Below are 19465 nucleotides of genomic sequence, written 5' to 3'. Positions count from 1 at the left end.
CCAACCACTTTTGTTCACAAGGTGATTGCACAGATCATCAACCGGCAACCTGTCTCCAAATGATCGTTTTTTCACTGACTGCACTGAAAACACTCATCTGCCAAGCGTCTCTTTGCAGTAGAGTAGGACTAGACTCTATTGGCTGCCAGCTGGTTGTATTCTGGTTCTGGTCTTGCAGTTAAATTGCCATTCTGCAGCAACAAGGTCACTATTTTTGGAGGAATTTCTGAATATCTGTTTAAAATCCTGGACTCTGAATGTAGTTAGTTAATTTGAATTTCTGTGTATGGAGATATGCAACAAATATGCGCTTTTCTCCAATTCATGAGTATTAATTGTTATGTTGTCACAAGCAGACTGTATGTAGTTGCTAACTTGACCCCATTCACTTCTAAACTGATAGCTGACTCAGTCTTATTGCTGTTTTATTACCATGTTGAGACAACAAAGTCACTTTGTGTGGGGCTGGTTGAAGACCCAGCCCATCTCTTTAAATCAACCATTTCAAAATATCATTGCACACTTTTGCAATAATTTTGACTGTACCCAATCTACAGCAGCTCTTTCCCCTGTTAACACTAGTAGACATATCAGCTGAACAGCTAAAGATCTTAATGACTGGTTCTTTAATCCATTTTTAACTTCTTTCAACTGTACATACATTGGCTAACTTAATGATTGTAGTTTTTTTCTTAAAATAAAAGCTTTAAAAAAAAAAAAGAAAAAAGAAAAAGGCACCTAGAATCGGTGGTTGCTCAGCATCTGGGCCATAAACCTGATGAAAGATCACACATGTCAAAAAGAAGAAACCCATCTTTTATTGAAGTTACAGATATATCCAGATTAAGGCTGGTTAGGGCTATTTCCTGGAAGTAACACATGATGGTGTTTATAAAAAGTATTCTCAACTCTAAGAAGGTATCCGTGGGAAAAAGCAGCAAGCAAATTTATAAGATCTGTGCCGTTAACACTTTAGCTGTGTTAATCATTATCACCTGGACAGCTTCACAGAAGTGAGTAAAAGAACACTGATGACTTGAGGTAAACCCAAAGTTTCTATTCATGTGTTCACACCTGCAAAAAGTGAAGCTGAACTAATGGAGGAACCATTGTGGTCGGTCATAGGGGAGGTGCAGTTCACTGCAGACATCAAACACAGCACAATGACACCGTTTCCTGGATGGGACAATCTGCATTGGCTGCAGCTGTGTCAGCGGTTACCTGTGACCTTTGAGTCAGCCTGAGGTTGTGAGCAGTGAGGGTCTTCGTTATCTGGTCTAAGCACGAAGCACGCACTTTGCGTGGACATTGGTTAGCGGCGTGCTTTTTTTTGTTGTAGACACCTGACAGCTGCCGAGATCTGTGACACGTAGACAGTGATGGACTTGTGTATGCGTCTGTGCACATCTTAGTTTGATCTGTGGTCTGTGAATAAAATGATAGCTCACAACAAAAGAACGCAACAGGAAAAACCACACAAGCCTCTCCTCTAGTTGATTTTTGGTTTTTATAGCAGTTGTGTGTGCAGCTCACAAATCCAACTCCTATATTGCTATAAATCGGGGGATTTAGCTGCATTCTTTCCAAAGACCAGCAGGGGGTGACTCCTCTGGTTGTGTAAACAATTGTGGTTGTATAGAAGTCTATGAGAGAACGACAATTTTTCTCATCTGATCTATGACTGTCAACTCCTGATAGGTTTACGGCTTCTGTAGAGAATTAAATTTCTAATGTATTACTATATCATGCGGCATTTTGAAATATGGTCACCATTACAGTCAAACAGATAATAAACAGGATATAATTACTCATATGATACTGATATGTTGCTACTATCTGCATGTGCAGTGTATCTAGGAATGGCTTTTTTCGATATCTTTATATAACAAGCCTTGCAACACATCAGAAATGTGATTATGATTTTCAATCAAGTTAAACTACTGATTAAAGTCCCACAAGATTAACATTGCGCATTACATTCGTGGAACTCAGAGGTGTTTCTGTAATGGCTAGGGTCCGGTGTACAAAAACATACAGAAACCCAATGAAAACATTAGAGAGGGGAAGTATTCCTTCTCAGGTTTAATTTAAGGCTTTTCACATCCATGCTGGTGGATGAACGAGGCTTTTCAATCATGGAGTACTTTTGGCAGTAAAGGTTTTCTTCCCCTGAGCTGTGCCTTAAAGGTCCCATAATATGAGGATAAGTTAGGTTGAGCACAGAAAGCTTCTTCAATAAAAAGATCATGTTAAAGTCTCTGCATTTGTTTTAATTTATATTGTATCACTATAAGTTACAACTTTAACCCATTTAATTTGAAATCTAATGTCATCCAGTGGAACATACTGTGCTGTATTCTGTTAATTAGAAAGAGTTTGCTTGTATTCCTTTGCGACAGCACTGTTCTATGAGCTCACACAAACAGTTCCTAGGACTTGAATCATCGGGGGATTTCCATTCGAAAACTGAACTAGTTTCAATTTCAATTTGAAAATGAACAGTCAGCCTGCTAACATGAGTCCACACATTACACCATGCAGCCTATAGTGTCTTCATGCCCTCTTCTGAGTTTCTTCAGCTTGCTGGAGAGCGTATCTGAGATGAGGACACGTTGTGTACGACTTGAATCGTTGGCCCGGCATTTCGTTGTCTTTGTCTTTTTCCTGCAGTAGTTTTTTCACAGTCATCTTCTCGGGAAGACAAATTTAGATGCTACGTGAATGATAGCTGGATTCTATTTACTTTTGTCACGATGTCTGCTGATTTCTACTCTTGATTAATTTGCAGGCATTGAACTAAACTTTAACTTCCATCTCAGGTGAAGAGCAAATAGGCACTGGCACACAGTTTAAATGTGGAAGATAATTTTAAACTACCGCTCGGGGCAGACATTGTGTTTGTGTCCAGAGAGGAAATGTGTTTGAATGTGTCTGGTATGTGGGCTGTGAGTCTCTTCCTGAGAAACAGCAGTTCTCTGATTAGCATCTCTTCAGGAACTTTAATAAAGCAGTAGCTGAGGTGAGCGGGTTTGAAGCTAAATCACACTGCCTTTTTTTTGTTCTTTCAGGATGAACCCACGGCAAGCCCGATTGTATTTGGCAGAAGTTTTTTTTTTTTTTATGGGGTTTTTTCTGGTCACCGAATTTTGGTCATTAAATAAGTCATGCAAGAACCACATGATGGGAGAAGCAAATGTGATATCAGCATCCAGAAAGCCTGTCAGCGTGCTGATGGGGAAACTTTGTGTTTCATTGTTTTACTTGTTAGGAAGTGATCTAATGCGACACTACTAGGGGAAATTCTTTTTTATTTATTTGGACAGGATTTCCTTTCCATGCCGTCTCTGCTCTGCTATATTTAAAGAATGTCTTCATTTGGATGATATTAAATATGATTTTTGAGAGCAAAGTTGAATTATTAGGCTAAGTTGAAGCAACCAAGTCAAGATGTGCTGATGTGGGCCACATTTGGGCCAAATATTCAGTGCTACCTGTGGGATTGTTTGGCTAACTGTGTGCAAACTATGCTACAGTGATGATTGAGTAACTTAGGTAACTTAAGTTTAGGTATCATACGAGGCTTATGGATGTTTGGATGCATGTATGTTTTGGTTTCTTTTTTAAATACAGTTTGACGGCCATGCAGATTATGAGAGTTGAACAAAAGACACAACAAAACATGAGTTCAAGGAGAGAACTGCAGAAGAAACCAGTGGGGGTTTGGAGGGTTCGCTAATTCCCACAAATTCCCACTACTACTTTTGACTCTGATCTTTCTCCAGTGGAAAAAGAATTAACACATTTCCCAGAAAACATAAAGGTGTTGAGTACGCAGTCACATTGCCATCGTGCTGTTTCTGTCGTGAAGATGAGGACTTCATGAAATCCGTATCGGATGATAAGCGGCAGCTGACCTCACTCGGGCTGAGATGAGATGAAGTGCAGAATGTCTGGCGTGCCTGTTCGTTTGTGTCTGTGCTGAGGTCTGTATCAGATAGTTATCAGTAAACATGACATGGGCCCAGGCGAAAAACGAACCACGAGATAGCTTTGGTATGTCCTTTTGAAGTCCCCCACACACACACAGATATGAAGGAGGGCAGACTGAGGTCATAAACAGGCTGAAGTTTCACCCTGTGATGTGTTTGAGGCCTGCATGTGTTATCAGCTAACAGGTTTAACTCCTTCCATCTGTCCGTGCAAATACATTTTGTTCTAGTTCTCAAAGTAGGCTACTTTGGTTGAATTATGACCAGGGTGTGGTGATGTGGAGCGGATCTGCCAGAGCGGGGGAGCTGCTGCAAGTCCTGGCAGACTTTGCCCTAACCACAGCTTCTTCAGTCTAAACTGTTGCAATATTTCTATTCCTCATCTTCATTATCAAGCAATATTGTTTAATTATGTTCGATCATATTCTCACCATTCAGAATATTCAGAGCAGAATAAATACATTTCCTCTAAATCTCTTTGGTATATAAGAGACTGAGGCTGATTTTAAATGATTCAGTTACCTGGTCACTAAAACATCTAACAGAGGAGGAGCTCTTATGCACACCCTAAATGGTGCTACAGATTAGAGCAAATAGTTCACTACATGAGCTGGCATGCTAATCGCTAGCATGTGTGACATATGTAAACATGCTAGCTGTGGTTAGTTGATTCTGACACGACCTACTTCTGTTTTTGTGCTCGCTATTTTGAGTGCAGTCAAACTAACAAGTGTAAGTGCATACAATATCCTATGATAAACCATGCTGTTGTGTTAGTGTTACCCAACACTTGCTAGTTGGCTAACAGCAGGTTAGCCAACTATCAAACAGTATGCTTGAATCAACAGTATGCTTCAAACAATGTCTTGGAAACCACATTGTCATTGGTTGAGTCAAAGGGGCCCAGAATCAGAATCAGAAACTTTATTGTCATTGTCATGAGAACAACGAAATTAAGAATGGTCCCCGATCATTGCATCATCCCTAGCAATATCAAAATATAAATAAAACAATAAAATTCAATAAATAAAATAGATAGAATACTTAAAATACTAATAAGATATAACAGTAAAACATTCACATACATTCCCACACACATGCTTCAGACCGTGCATAGATTAACACAAGAGTGGCGTGATGGACATTTTTTTGTAGTATTCAGATGTGTTATTGCAGTTGGATAACAGCTGTGTTTGAGTCTATTAGTCCTTGCTCTGATTGCCCTGTACCGTCTGCCTGAGGGCAACAGTTCGAACAGGGAGTGGCCAGGATGTGAGGTGTCTTTTATGATGTTTTGGGCCTTTTTAAAACAGTGGGCGTTGTGTAGAACTTCCAGTGTGGGGAGAGGGCAGCCAGTGATCTTTTGGGCGGTGTTAATGATCCCTTGGAGTGCTTTCCTCTGAGCCCCTGTGCAGCTAGTGTACCAGATGCATATGCAGTAAGTTAGAACACTCTCAATGGTGGCTCTGTAGAAGGACACCAGCAGTCTCTGTGTGATGTTATTCCTCCTGAGAATTCTCAGGAAGTACAGTCTCTGTTGGGCCTTTTTCAGCAGCTCGGAGGTGTTCACACTCCAGGAAAGGTTCTCCTCTATATTGACTCCCAGGAAGCGGAAGCTTGCCACCCTTTCTACACAGTCCCCATTTATGAATAGTGGTTGGATCTCTGCCTTTTTCCTTCTGAAGTCTATTATGAGTTCTTTGGTTTTTGAAGTGTTGAGGAGGAGGTTATTGGCCTTACACCATGACGTCAGCTGCTCCACCTCGTCTCTGTACGTAGACTCGTCTCCCTTGGAAATGAGCCCCACCACTGTGGTGTCATCTGCAAATTTCACAAAGATGTTGCTGTGGTGGCGAGGAGTACAGTCGTGTGTGTAGAGAGAGTAGAGCAGTGGACTGAGCACACAGCCCTGGGGTGAGCCAGTGCTGAGACTCAGGGCTGAGGATGTGTGATGGCCAACTCTGACTCTCTGTCTACGGCCCGAGAGGAAGCTATTGATCCACATGCAGGTGCTGTATGGAAGCCCCAGGTCTTGTAGCTTGGCCACCAGTTTGTGTGGAAGGATGGTGTTAAAAGCTGAGCAGTAATCCACGAAGAGCATCCGCACATAGCTACCATGCTCTTCCAGGTGAGTTAATGCAGCATGGAGTGCTGTGGCTACAGCGTCTTCCGTGGATCGGTTTGCTCTGTAGGCAAACTGGTGTGGATCCAGGCTGCGGGGCAGGGCTGCTGTGATGTGTCTGTGGACCAGCTTCTCAAAGCATTTCATTACCACTGGGGTGAGTGCCACCGGTCTGTAGTCATTCAGGCCGGTGATGTGGGGCTTCTTAGGCAAGGGGACTATGGTGGAGGACTTCAGGCAGAGTGGGACAGTCGCCTGTGCGAGGGATTTTTTGAAAATCCTGGTGAAGATCCCAGCCAGCTGTCCTGCACAATCCCTCAATATTCGACCTGGCACACCATCAGGACCCGCCGCCTTCCTCGGGTTAACAGCCTGCAGCATGCGCCTCACCTCGTGCTCTTCCAGGGTGAGGGTGGTGCTGCTATGGGTGGCGTGTTGCTGCTGTGGCTCCAATACCTCCGGTACCCTGGTCTCAAAGCGGGCAAAGAAGATATTCAGCTCCTCTGCCAGCTCCAGGTCACCGTCCGCAGCTCCGAGATTGATCTTATAGTTGGTTAGGTGCTGGATGCCTTGCCACACCTGCCGGCTGGTATTACTCTTCAAATGGTCCTCGATCCTCCTCCTATAGTCCCCCTTTGCCTCTCTGATGCCTCTCTTCAGGTTGGATCGGGCTGTGGTGTAGTAATCCCTGTTGCCAGACCTGAACGCAATGTTCCTCTCCTTCAGCAGCTGCCTGACCTCCCGGGTCATCCAGGGCTTTTGGTTGGGATAAGCCCGGATCCGTTTGACTGCTGTAACAGTGTCTATGCAGTGTTTTATATAGCAGAGGACACCGTCTGTGAACATTTCCAAGTCCTGATGTTCAAAGATATCCCAGTTAGCCCACGTTCCTGCAACAGTTTATTTTTTTCTAAAAACAGACCTTCAGAAATAAGCAGAGCTTTAAGTCGCTCTTTTTTTATTTTTTATCTCCTGCATGTAATTAAATTTTACTCTAAAGTGTGGGGTGTTTATCCTCATTCATTCATCATCGCCTCACCTAGTTTATTTGAAATACTCTGAAGTCTAAAGCATAACACAAAAACTGACTTTGGCATGAGTCATTTTCAAGGTGTCTTGTTTTTTTAAAGCAGCCCTGCCAGGATCTGCGCTTCAACATCAGTAAATGAATGCATGCCCATTTAATTCTCAAGGTCTTTTTATCTCAGGGAAAGGGGGTGGATTTTGGCACCAACTAAATCCTCCTAAATACTTCATTCCTTGACTTCTTTCCAACTCAGGCTAGCAGATGCTGGTGATAAACTGCAAGTTATACATAAACACTTTAGATCATGAAGTAATGTTTATTTTCACTACCCCCACCCCCCTGTCTCTTTCTATCACACCCACATTTTTATTTTTTTTTCACATTACACCTTGAAGACTCAAAAAAGGACACAGGATGTTATGCATTTCCTGTGTGAACTAAATATGTGCCTTTGCCCATGCAAAAATTCAAGGTTCCTGTTATGTAGGTCCACCACCTTAGTCTGAGTGTCTTTATGAGTGAGACAGATAGATATCAGCAGAGGCCGTCAGAGAGAGCTGCAGCAAAAAGCAGAAAATAAGACAGACTTAAAAATTGGATGGCTAAATCGCCCTCAGTTTGGATTTGATGGGACAGTAAATGCCACAGAGGAAAGAAACAAAAGGTTTCTTGTTTCTATTATGGATATCCTGCCAGCTTTAGCTTCTACTATGTTAGCCTCCACAGTCAGCATACTGAGGAAGAACGCTGCCATTCAGATCTTCACCAAGAAGCTCAACAGGAGGTAGGCAACACCTGCATCAGGTGTAAGAGCAGGAATTTGCAGAAGAAAAGTTTTTGAAATTGACGAAAAGATGTTTCATTCTTTTAGTGATCTTTGTCCAGCTGTGGTGAGCTACCCAAGCCAGGCAGCATTTCCTGAGCAGCACAGTGGACACAGCATGGCTATAACTCTCCATCTGCTAGTCCACTGGCATGTGTCCCATTAACAGTATAGAGTTTCATAGCACATGATATGTTATCTTAGTTAATCCTTCATTTCTGACAGTGTCACAATTTGTTTGTCTTTAGTTTGTGACTTTTGATTCACAACTAATGATTAGAGATTCCTATTCACACCAGACTAGTAGCCGAGCATTACTCATGTTACTATGGAATTTGACTGAGTAATAAATGTAATTTATTTTAGATTAACAGAAATGGAGTGAAATAGTCATTTTGTTTTACTCACTCCCTGTCATGACTGCTTATCGGGCAGTCATTAACTAACCGATTTTTAATTCTACAAAATAAATGCAGTTTTTTTTATTGATGATATAAATCATGAAATAATTAATATTTAATAGCTGTTGAGAAATGGTTCTGCTCAGGACTAGTTATTTGGTTTAGGTGTTTCCAGGACGGCTAATCTTTGGGCAAGATACTGAACCCCGAGTTTCCCCTGCTGCCTGCATAAATGTTGGAAAGCACTTAGGCTTGGATAAAAGCTCAGTATGAATGTGTGACTGTGTGAATGAGACTTGTAGTAGAAGCTGCTTTGAGTGCACAGCTGAGTAGAGAGGTGTTTTATGAGTACTAATCTGTTCATCACTTTATAATTCCACTTCTATGAGCGTTCACAGCCCAAAAACAGGCTTCGCCGTTGGATGTTTTGAGTGGCCGGTCTTAAGTCTGAGGTGGTCTTATCGCCATCTCTGCTCCAAATATGTTTCAGGGTATATGGGAGAACAAATAAGTCATGTTTTTGTTTTGTTACGAACTGCTGAGTGCCTTCTAGTTTTCTGTGTGAGAGCTGATGTAGCTCAGAACGTCCTCAAGCTAAAGGGGATAGGAAGCAGGTTTGCTAGCAGAGAGGATGTGGTCCTGCCTCTGTGCTGCCTCCTTGAAGCTACTTGGTTTTTGTTTGTTAGCTTATTTATGCTGGCGTTCATTTCCTTATTCATTTCTGCAATCTTGTGCGAGTAGAGAGATTACAGTTTCACCTGACTGACAGAAAAATATTCTGTCCTTTGCTCTGCCGTAGAACCATGTCATCTCCAGAGATGTGCTGGCCGGTGCCAATGCGAGCCATTGGGGCTCAGAACCTCCTCACCATGCCAGGAGGGGTAGCCACTGCAGGATACCTCCACAAGAAGGGAGGCAGCCAATTCAGCCTAATGAAATGTGAGTTGAAAGGCAGACATGAAAGAGCAATATCCACTTACATTCTCATCACTGATACAGCACCTTTTACACCACCATGAAAACATTCTTAATACATATTGCTTGCCTTACAGGGCCACTGAGGTACATCATCATCCACAAGGGCTGCGTGTACTACTTTAAGAGCAGTACCTCTGCTGCACCACAGGGGGCGTTTTCTCTCAATGGCTACAACAGGTCAGTAGAAGACATTTTCCTACATAAATAAACATACTTGTGTGCTTATTCGGGGCTTTATTATTCTGGGTCTCAGCTCCAGCGACGCTCACATCCCACCGGTTTAATTTAAGCTTTATTACAGCATGACATCTATGTAAATGGTAATTGTAGATAATAAGGTTTAATGCAGGAAAAGGTTAAGTACTTGCTTTAAAAATGGGCCTTCAGTACCGAGTACACCTGAAGCTCCAGGAATGTTAGACCTGAGCTCAAGGGTATATAAAGGAGTGTTCTTAAAACTGAAAAGAACAAATATATGTAGATAGCTGGCCAGGCTGCCATCAAGAGAGAGGGAGAGGGAGGGAGTGTTTACAGTAGGCAGCTGTCAGGGCACCTGAAAAAGTCCCCAGGAAGCAACACTTAGCAGATAACAGCTGCCTCACAAAAAGTGTGGCAAACATCCCCATCAAAACATCGCCGTATTTAGATTCCCTCATGTTTGCTGCTTTGTGACATTTGATTGATGAAGGGATGGTGAAGAAGCTCAGGATGTTTCTTCAGGGCTTCCCCACAGAGAGTGATTGCCATCTTGTTGCATTTCCTAGTCTATACAGTATGTGTGAATGGGGCTTTAAGGAGGGAAGAAGGTTGTCTGATCCCAGCCTCAATCAATGCCAGTGATTCAGCAATAATTCAGACTAAAATTATTTACAACAAACTCCTTGATCTCTTTCATACTTATGTATATTACATCCAAATAAGGTTGTATTATATCAATTACAGGGGGCTCATTAGCAGCACCCAGGTGTTCTTTGTTGCTGTTATTGCACATTTCCCATGACATCAAATAATGTGGAGCACTAATACATCTTACATTTGTCCTCTTCTTCAGAGTGATGAGAGCAGCAGAGGAGACAACATCGAGCAATGTTTTTCCTTTCAAGATCGTCCACTTCAGTAAGAAACACAGGACGTGGTTCTTCTCAGCAGCCAGTGAGGATGAGAGGAGGGTAAGAGTACAAAAATTTGACCTCCCTGCCAAGCGATTTATTGAGAACTTAGCATAACTTTAGAGCCTGAGAAGAATTTTTAGTCTTTGCCTTTGTCTCAACTATGGTATTATTTCAGTCTTTATGCTAAAATTGTTTGGGGTTTGTTTTAATTTAAATGCTGCAGTTTCACATTGTCACGTGTTGTATTTTGCTTGATGTCTTACAGAAATGGATGCGATACCTTCGGAAAGAAATAGACCACTATAACGACAGGAAAGAGTCCCACCTACCAAGGTAACCTCAGCGAACTCGGTCATATTTCACCACTCTATAAAAATATAGATTATACATGCATTGTTGTAAGAAAACTACAGACATGGGACAAATAAAGTACTTAGTGCTGTGAAAACCCAAGTACAGCCTTACTGCTTCCATAGGAATTAAGAGGTAATAGCAGCCAGGTGTGGTCAATTAAATGCACAGTTAGCCAATCATCAGCAAGTGTGACCACCTCTATAAAAGCTGAAAGAAAAAAAATAATGGAAAAACGTGTCTAAAAATAATTTTATACCATTTATGCTTCATTAGTCATCTACGTTTTTCAGTGGGACCTTTTCTACCTAATTTAGATTTTTCTTGCTCGCGTACTTTCATTGAAATCTCAGTGAGCCTGCAGTCAATAAAATCCATTTTTTGGCATATTATTTGTTAATTATGTCTCCATCTTTGTTTGTGACAGTGACTCAGATTCAGATGCAGACAGTTTCTATGGCACAATCGAGAGGCCGATGGATGTGAAACATCTTGTTGATACCACCGAAATTAGTAAGACAGCAATAATGAATATCCATGGATAAGATAAAAGCTTATATGGCATTTGTGCATTAATAAATTGTTGCACCTCTTCTTTCTATGTGAAGATTACAGTGATGACGATGATGATGACGATGAGGAGGACTATCTGAAGCCAGACAGTGAATGTTCGCCAACATCTTCAGGTGACCACCTCATATTCTTTCCCTGTACTTATGGCTCCTTAACACAAAGATCTTTACCTGAAACAGGAAGCAATACTGACTCTCTCTATTCATTACCTCGTCAGGTCGACCCACAGGTCCACCGCCCTCTTACCCTCCTCCACCTGTGCCAGTGACATTCCCCCACCATCAAGACTCCAGTCCAGGCCAAAAAAGCCTCCACCCTCCCATCCCATTACAACTGAAAGCCCCTACCTCTCCGCTCCACAGGAAACCTTCACCTTGTCCACCCTCTCCGTGCATAAAGAAGGAGTCTACCAAAGGCCCACCCCCACCTTTACCTTTTGCCCCTCACTTACAGAATCCTTTTCCTTCCACACCTCCACCTATTCCTCCCAATGCAAAGAAACCAGGCAGGTCAACCTCCGTGGGAGTAACAGCAAATGACAAAAGAGACTGGAGGCCTACGCCGTCTGTTTCAGTCCAGTCACCAGCTACTTTGCCCATCTGTGAAAAACTAGACAGGCTAATCCTAAATGGCCCCTGTCCCCCTCACTCTGGCGGGAGCCAGTCACTAGAAAACAGCTACCGCCGTAATAAGCCAAACATGCCGGTTCCACCATGCCCAAACACAAATGTATCTCTCAATCTAATGTCCTCCAGTCACCCTTCACACTCCCCGCTACCTAAACCTGGACTACTCAATAAGCCATCTATACCCAAACCTCCTTTACCTTTAGTAGGAGTCAAGCCATCAACGGCTCCACCCAGGCCCAAGTCGCCAGGAACACCGTTTCAGTAAGTCTGACTTAAACAGTGAAATTCAGGTTGATTTTTATGATCAAAAAATTAATTGAAAGGAAAACATCCACAATCATTCTAAAGCTGTCTTACTGACACTGTTTTGTTGGTTCCTGTATAAAATAGGTATGTAAAGACAACATAAAAGTTTCCCTGCATCACTAAGGCATGTTTTTTCACCAGAAGAACATCTCCAGAGGGCCAGAGCTTCCGTTCCATCAACGACGAAACTGCAGATTTCAGGAGGAAACGAGACTCGACCGCGTACGACTCTGACGAAGACTATGAGAATGTAAGAGAGACTGAAATGATGTGTCAGCTGATAAAAATGCTAAATTACTGTGGAAATACATGCTGCTTTAGATAACCGCTTGTATCATCATGACTGAGCCCAGGGAAATCCCTTTTGTTTTAAAAGTCATTTTATCTGGGCTGCATATTAGTCTTTATGAACTGCCTTCAAAATTCACTAAAGCAAACGAAAAAGAAACAAAAATCACAGCATCAGCTGATTCTGAGGTGCTCAGGTGGGAGGAAGTCATAATCCAATCATAATAATCTCATTTTCTGCTAAAACAACACTATTTTATGCCAATTTTTCAAATCATGAAGTTGAAGCAATTCAATTTTTATTAAACACTGAAACAAGATATTGAAATTTGAGCCATGCTTTGTTACAGGCAGTGCCAGGCCGACATGCTTATGATCTAAATTGTAGTATCTTTATGTGGCCTGTGTAGTTATTATAACACACAATTTTGTTCTTTATGTTTCACTGCTGTATATCTGAGCAGAGATCTCAGCCTCGTGAGAGCCTAGTATCAGTAATGAATTGAGTTTAATCAGTTGTTTCTGTATCTGCAGGTCCAGCTGCCAGACTCTGTGTTCATTGATTCGAATGAAACCAGCTTCGTAGAAAAGTACGTATCTCACCTTTAGTTTTTACATTTAGCTGGAAGCTGAAACGGTTCTTCAGTAAACTAAGCAGTGCTGCTTTTTGTTTTTTCTGCCCTGTAGTGGCAAAACAGTGCATTTCTTTCTGCGTGTGTTTTTCTTTCTATGAGCCTCACTTCAGTTTTAACTGAACTACTACTACTTATTTAAGTGCTAAATTTAAAGTGACTTTTAACATGGGGCAGTTGCTTTATGTTTTCCTCTGATAACTCATAACCGGTGATCATTTTTCTGTTTGTAGGTTATTCAAAGAGAGTCCAACTCCTCCACAAGATGGACTGTACGCCATCAGAAAATCAGGAACCAAAACAACAAAGGTAAAAATAAATTTTAAAAAAATAGTTTCCAGTACAGCATAATGGAAATTTGTGTTACTGATAGATACTTAACATTAAGTAACTCTGAAGCTCTGAAAGCTAATGATTATGATTGCCATATATGAAATATCTTTTGTCATTCTGGGCTGAAAAATCTATCTCGCTGCTGTAAAAGGTTTAATAATAATTGTAAACAGTAACAGTCAATATGATCTAATCAATAAATGTGTCCATTTTCTGAATACTTCATTTTTATTTTTTACAGTTTGTGGGTAGACAGTATTATTTTAATAATAATAGAAGAGCTTCTGATATTTAGGCCTAAATAAAATCATTTTTGGTGTGTTATCCAGGTGCTGGTGGTGTGGGACATCAGTATAGGCAAAGCCAGAAACTACAGACTGTTTGAAGAGGTAAGAAACCTGCTGTTGTATTTTAGCTGTATGGTATAAGTGCCTATTATGTTTTGTAAGTAAGTTACAGGTCAGACTAATAAAGCTTCCTGTTGGGTGTTTTGGCAGGGTGACTGTATATTTCTGGAAGCTGATTTGACCTTCCCCAATCTGTCTACACTGATCGAACACTACCACTACCGACCTCTTCCTCACCACGGCTCACTGTGTCTCCAGAAGCCCTACACAAAGACGTGAGCACTTTCACAGGCGGCTTACTGAACTGTAACTGAAACCAGAGGACACCAAAGCAGCTGAAATCAGTGCAGAAGACTGTGCACTGGACTGCACCTTAAACATGGAGAAAACTATACAAACTAGACTCTCACCTTGACAAATCTACACTCAGTGAGATATTTCCATCATGGAAAACTTTCTAAAAGAAAATCTACCAAACTCTCTAAGGGATCAAGCATCTGTAAAAGGAAATCAGAAATCTGCTGCAAATTCCTGATGTTTCATGTAAAGTGAGCAATGGTTGTGATGTGTTTTGGCCACAAAGGGGCGCTGTGACACCAAATGCTAGCATTAAAAAACATTGATGTTTCTGCGTTGGCCTAGCAATGGTCTAACAAACTGCCTAGATTGTCCTCTCCCTCATGCCCTGTGACAGCTGGGATAGGCTCCAGCACTCCAGCGCATAGATAAAGGGAAATGGATGGATGGTTTACAAGTTTTGAAAATGATATAAAGTATAGCTTTAATATTGAGCTTAAATGGATGAGAGCAAGAAGAACTTTAATGATGCCAGCACAGAAGTTGAATAGTATTAAAAAAGTAATTCAGATAATTATTACATATAATTAATTAAGTTTAATTTTACAAATACATTCTTATGATTCTCAGTGACCATCTGTGCTCCTCATACCAACCAGAACACATCATCAGATATACATATTAGTATCGATCTCATAAAGATTAACATAATTTAATTTGTGAGACTAAAAACGATGATGATGGAAACAATTCTTCAGATTTAAATGATATTCAGTCGTTCTTAAAGTTGGTCCAAAAGTAAACATTCAGTTCCTTTAATGCTGATAACTTGATTGGTTTGAATAGATTTCTGACTACCTGGAGGTACTGAGGTGTAAACGTGGATACTGGGACAGGCTTGCTGTCCTTTATCTTCAAAAAGACTCCCATCTGTCCACTTTGTCCCAAATGTGTCGTCCCAACCAGATGCAGCTAACTGATGCTCAAATGTCAAAATCATAGCAAACTATCAGCTTCATCTTTGTGCCATTTGCAGGCAAACTTTTTCCTCTGGGTGCAACGTCCAAAACTAGTGGCTGCGATGTATGCTTATCCGTGAGAACTGAATTAACATTAGAAAAAGTAGAAATGTTTTCTTGTTTCTTCTTTCAGAAATGAAAAACGACATACGACACTGTCGATAAAAAAAAACTCATTTATTTACAAAAACAAACTGATGTAATTGACTTTTTTGTGTATTTGTGTGTTCTGTTTGTACAGCACTATAAAATGTTCCTTTATATTTATATGTAAATGTTATTATAATTTGTAAAAAAAAAAGTGTATCTAAACTGTAAATATTCTGTTTTTTTACTTAAATATATTATTAGAGATTATTATAAAAGAAAACTTGGAGTGTCTCGTTCATAACACACAGCAACAGTGGTTAGATCCTGAATACATCACTAGTAGTTTATCCAGCTGTTCTCAAATACACTCACTTGCTTTATTAACTGAACTGTCTGATTCTCCCATTCTATCACATGCCAAAGGTGCTCTACTGATCTGAGATCTGGTGACTGGGGAGGTCAACCTTATATACTGGAACACTCCCAGTACATCAGCAGTTTCTCATTTTCTCAAACCACTCAGCCATGTCACATTTAAAGTGACTTAAATCTCCTCTCTTCCCCATCCTGATGCTCGGTGTGAACTTCAGCAGGTTGTCTTCCATTGGCTTGTTGCCATGTAATTGGCTTGAATTTATCTGTTTAGATCATATAGTTGCTTCAGGAAGCATTCAGACCCCTTTGTTAAGACTTTATATCAACGGTGTGAAAGTCACTAGGTACAGTCCAATTTGATTGTTAGTCAGTATGAACCGTTGCCTAATAACCTTTAAAAAGATACTGCCAAATCGTCCCCGTTTGTTTCACTGTAAAGATGTTTAACTACATACAAATCCCTGAGATGTCTTAAGAAAGTGAAGTGCAGTTTCGACAATATGTCTCATGTCTCTATGTTATACTGAAATGTTTCGTTAATCTAAAGCAGTGGTTCCCAAAGTGTGGCCTGGGGGCCCCTAGTGGACTACAAAAGTACTGCAGGTGGGCCTCAATAATAACAGCAATTCATTTATTTATATATAGAGAAAAAAGTGAATTAAAATGGTAACTGGGGTTGGTTAGTTTTTGATATTTGTCATTTGTCTGGCCTAAATTTACTGCTCTGTATTGAGGTTTTTGTCTCAGTGACAGGTGGGTCACACATTGGCCTTAACACTTTGCATATGACTGGGTAGCAACTGGATAACCAACAAACTGTGATTTTTATGGCTTTTAAATAAAGTTTTCAAGCACTCTTGACTTTGGGAAAGGATCTAAAGAAACCTGCCAGCACAGCTATTTGGGCTTACATTTGACAATATTGTAAAATTGACCAAAATAAATAAATAAATAGTTTTTCTGGACAGTTTTTACATTCTCCAAAGCAATCAGACAGGGTGGATTGAGCCATGGTTCCTGCATCCAGGCCTTATGTTTGACACCCCTGCCTTACATGGATAAAACAAGTATTTCTTATCTACACTGTAGATAAAAAATACTAAACTTTCAAACAGAACTGTTTGGCAGCACATATAGCTTTTGGTCATCCTGACCACGTGAAGGTCTCACACATGTGGATTCAGGCAGTTTTTTTCATCCCTTTTCACAGATCCTTTCAAGCTCTGTTAGATTGAATGGGAAGCCTCTTTGAACTGCTGTCTTCAGGCCTCACCACAGATATAAAATGAGGTGTAAGGCTGGGCTTTCGCTGGATTTTTCAAGGGCAAGGAGTGACTTGTCCTGGCTGTGTGCTTTGGTTTGTTTTCCTGAGATGTGAATCAGTCTTTACATACTGTATATACATATATGAATATGCATTCAGATTTTATTTGAATGCAGTCTCTTTTTTCTCATATATTCTCATTTTATTAATCACGATAACCTTTATAAACTGTTAACAAACTGTTTTTTCTGTTTCCGTTACATGTGGTAATCATTTGGGTTTAGTGGGGAAGCATCTATCAGCTGGTACATCTCTTTTTTAATTACAAATTTCTTGTGAGATCCCCAATTAACTGACAAAAACACTGGAAAAACTCTCCTTAGAGAATCACCTTCTGTCTCTTCACACACCTATCACAAGTTTGTCATCTTCAGTGTAGCTGCATTTCCCTTTATGTGAGGTACTTTTCATCGTATACCACAAAACCTTGTGCAGCTTGTGACTATATGATGACTTGCAGATTTCCACCTTGGGTTTAGCACAGGCAACAACAAAAAAAACCCTGACATATTAATCTGCAGGTGACCCACGATGACAGCCTTTCTTTACAGCCATTCAGCAAATGCTACAAGCAAAGAAAAGTGAATACACAAATTCACATAAATTCTCAGAACAATAAAAGAGCACTTCATTAAAGATTAAAGAAAAATCAGAGCAATTTAGCTCACAGGTGATGAGGGCAGGCTAGATAATCACAGAGGACGGAAACAAAATCTCAAAGTAAAACCAAATTCAGGCACATGAAAAAAGTAATCTTTCAACAACAGCAACAAAAAACCCAAAAGGCAAACATCAACACTAAACGATTTGATAAGAAAGATAATGTTTATTCCTTTTATTTAAATGACTTCTGGATACAACCCAGGTAGAGAAGATCTTCTTTTGACATTCTTCCATGCAGCGCTGTGTACACTGCCAAACACAGTGACACAGCGTTCCTTTGGCTTCTTTGCGTTAAGCTCATACGTTTGGTATATTTTTATTATATGGCACGAGTTACAAATGTTACACGATACACATTAACCAGTTATATTGTGTTAATCTGAGGCTTGTATTCACTTTCTGAGCCTGCACACCCCTCTGATTTCCTATCCTTTGTCGAGATTTTCAGTTTCCAGATCTTTGGTTTATATATTTAGCTTATAGTGATGAGATCAGTCATTACGGTGTGCCATTAGATCACAGCACAAACTCCCTTTCTCTTCTCTACCTCTTTCTCGGAAGGCTTGGTAGAGAAAATCTAAATCCTAAAGAGAGTCTGCAGCTTTTTGCTTTCTCACAGAGATAAAGACGTTCCCCCTTTGGTAACAAACATCTTCAGAAACCTGGCCCAGATCTGACCATGATTAAATATCTGCTTTCAGCCAGTGGTGAGCTCTCACAGCTTCCTGGGGAGATGAGGATAAAGCTATTTGGTCTGAGGAAGCACTGATATCTGTAGGCTGTGTGTATCGCTCTGGTTAAGAAATGCAATTTCTCTGCTGGATTTGAACAAACAGAACAGGGTCATATTTTTTACATGATGAGATTAAAATGTAAAAAATAAAAGCCTCCTGGGCTCGGGTTTGAAAAAGTGTGTGAAGCTGCCTAACTTTTTTTTTTAAATTTCTTCTGTGTAACCAAAGCTGTTCTGTCACTTCACATTTCTCTTTGTGCTCCTGCTTTAACTCGCACTCCAGGAAAGCAGACATATCCAAAAAAGGCAAAAAAGCGACATAATCCAGAAAAATTCTAAGACTGAAACTGATGTACTAACGTTTTTAGATGTTAATTTATCAATAAAATGACTTAAATGAAAAAATCCAGTCATTTACTGTATAGATTCAGGTTTGGCAGTTAATTTTGCCGTGGGAAAACATGAGTATATTGTATTAAATCACAAAAACAGTTGCCCCTTTATATTGTAGGGCAAAAACCCTAAAACAAAAGAGGGAAAACTCCAAAAATAAAAGGTAAAAAATTTTGCATAAGCACTTGGTGACAGTGGGAAGGAAAAACACAATTTAAACAGGAAGAAACCTCTAGCAGAACCAGGCTCTGAAAGGATATGAGTTGAAGTCAGATATCTCTTTGTAGCTGCCATGTTGCTCAAGGAGTCTATATAAAATTCCTAATTTCTTTCCTGCTTTTTAATGCTCAAATGAAATAAATGACAAACTAAGTAACAGGGACTGATGCCCCACATGTGAGCAGTTTAGCCATAATTTGTCTTATGATCAAATTTGACAGCCTTCATCACTACCCTGCTAACACACCAGAAACAGTCATGGAAAAATGATTTGAACCCCTGCAGACTTTGTAATTTTTCCCACTAACAAGGAAATGATCAGTCTATAATTTCAGTGGTAGGTTTATTTGAACAGTGAGAGGCAGAACAATAACAAAAAAGTCCCCAAAAAAGCATTTCAAAAAACTTATATATGAATTTGCATTTTCATGAAGGTAATAA

At 40.4% G+C, this 19465-nt stretch overlaps 1 protein-coding gene across 3 annotated transcripts in view; it reads left to right on the top strand.

The window, feature by feature from the left end:
- sh3bp2 (SH3-domain binding protein 2) overlaps positions 1–15591 on the top strand; it is an 86791-nt gene extending 71200 nt beyond the window's left edge. For 2 of the 3 annotated variants that reach the window (XM_004538506.6, XM_004538503.6), the window contains 12 exons: positions 9162–9301; positions 9415–9517; positions 10392–10509; positions 10718–10785; positions 11231–11316; positions 11412–11489; positions 11594–12266; positions 12453–12561; positions 13134–13189; positions 13465–13540; positions 13894–13953; positions 14062–15591. In XM_004538506.6, the coding sequence (XP_004538563.2) occupies positions 9166–9301; positions 9415–9517; positions 10392–10509; positions 10718–10785; positions 11231–11316; positions 11412–11489; positions 11594–12266; positions 12453–12561; positions 13134–13189; positions 13465–13540; positions 13894–13953; positions 14062–14190 (1692 nt within the window). In that variant the 5' untranslated portion in view covers positions 9162–9165 and the 3' untranslated portion in view covers positions 14191–15591. The remainder of the gene's footprint in view (positions 1–9161; positions 9302–9414; positions 9518–10391; positions 10510–10717; positions 10786–11230; positions 11317–11411; positions 11490–11593; positions 12267–12452; positions 12562–13133; positions 13190–13464; positions 13541–13893; positions 13954–14061) is intronic. The other variant, XM_004538504.6, reaches the window with a different exon arrangement.
- Positions 15592–19465: the final 3874 nt, after the last annotated feature.

The sequence above is a fragment of the Maylandia zebra genome, linkage group LG7, assembly GCF_041146795.1.
Source record: "Maylandia zebra isolate NMK-2024a linkage group LG7, Mzebra_GT3a, whole genome shotgun sequence".
NCBI lineage: Eukaryota > Metazoa > Chordata > Actinopteri > Cichliformes > Cichlidae > Maylandia > Maylandia zebra.
Note: the sequence above shows the minus strand (reverse complement) of the source record. Positions and strands in the feature narration are given on the sequence as shown.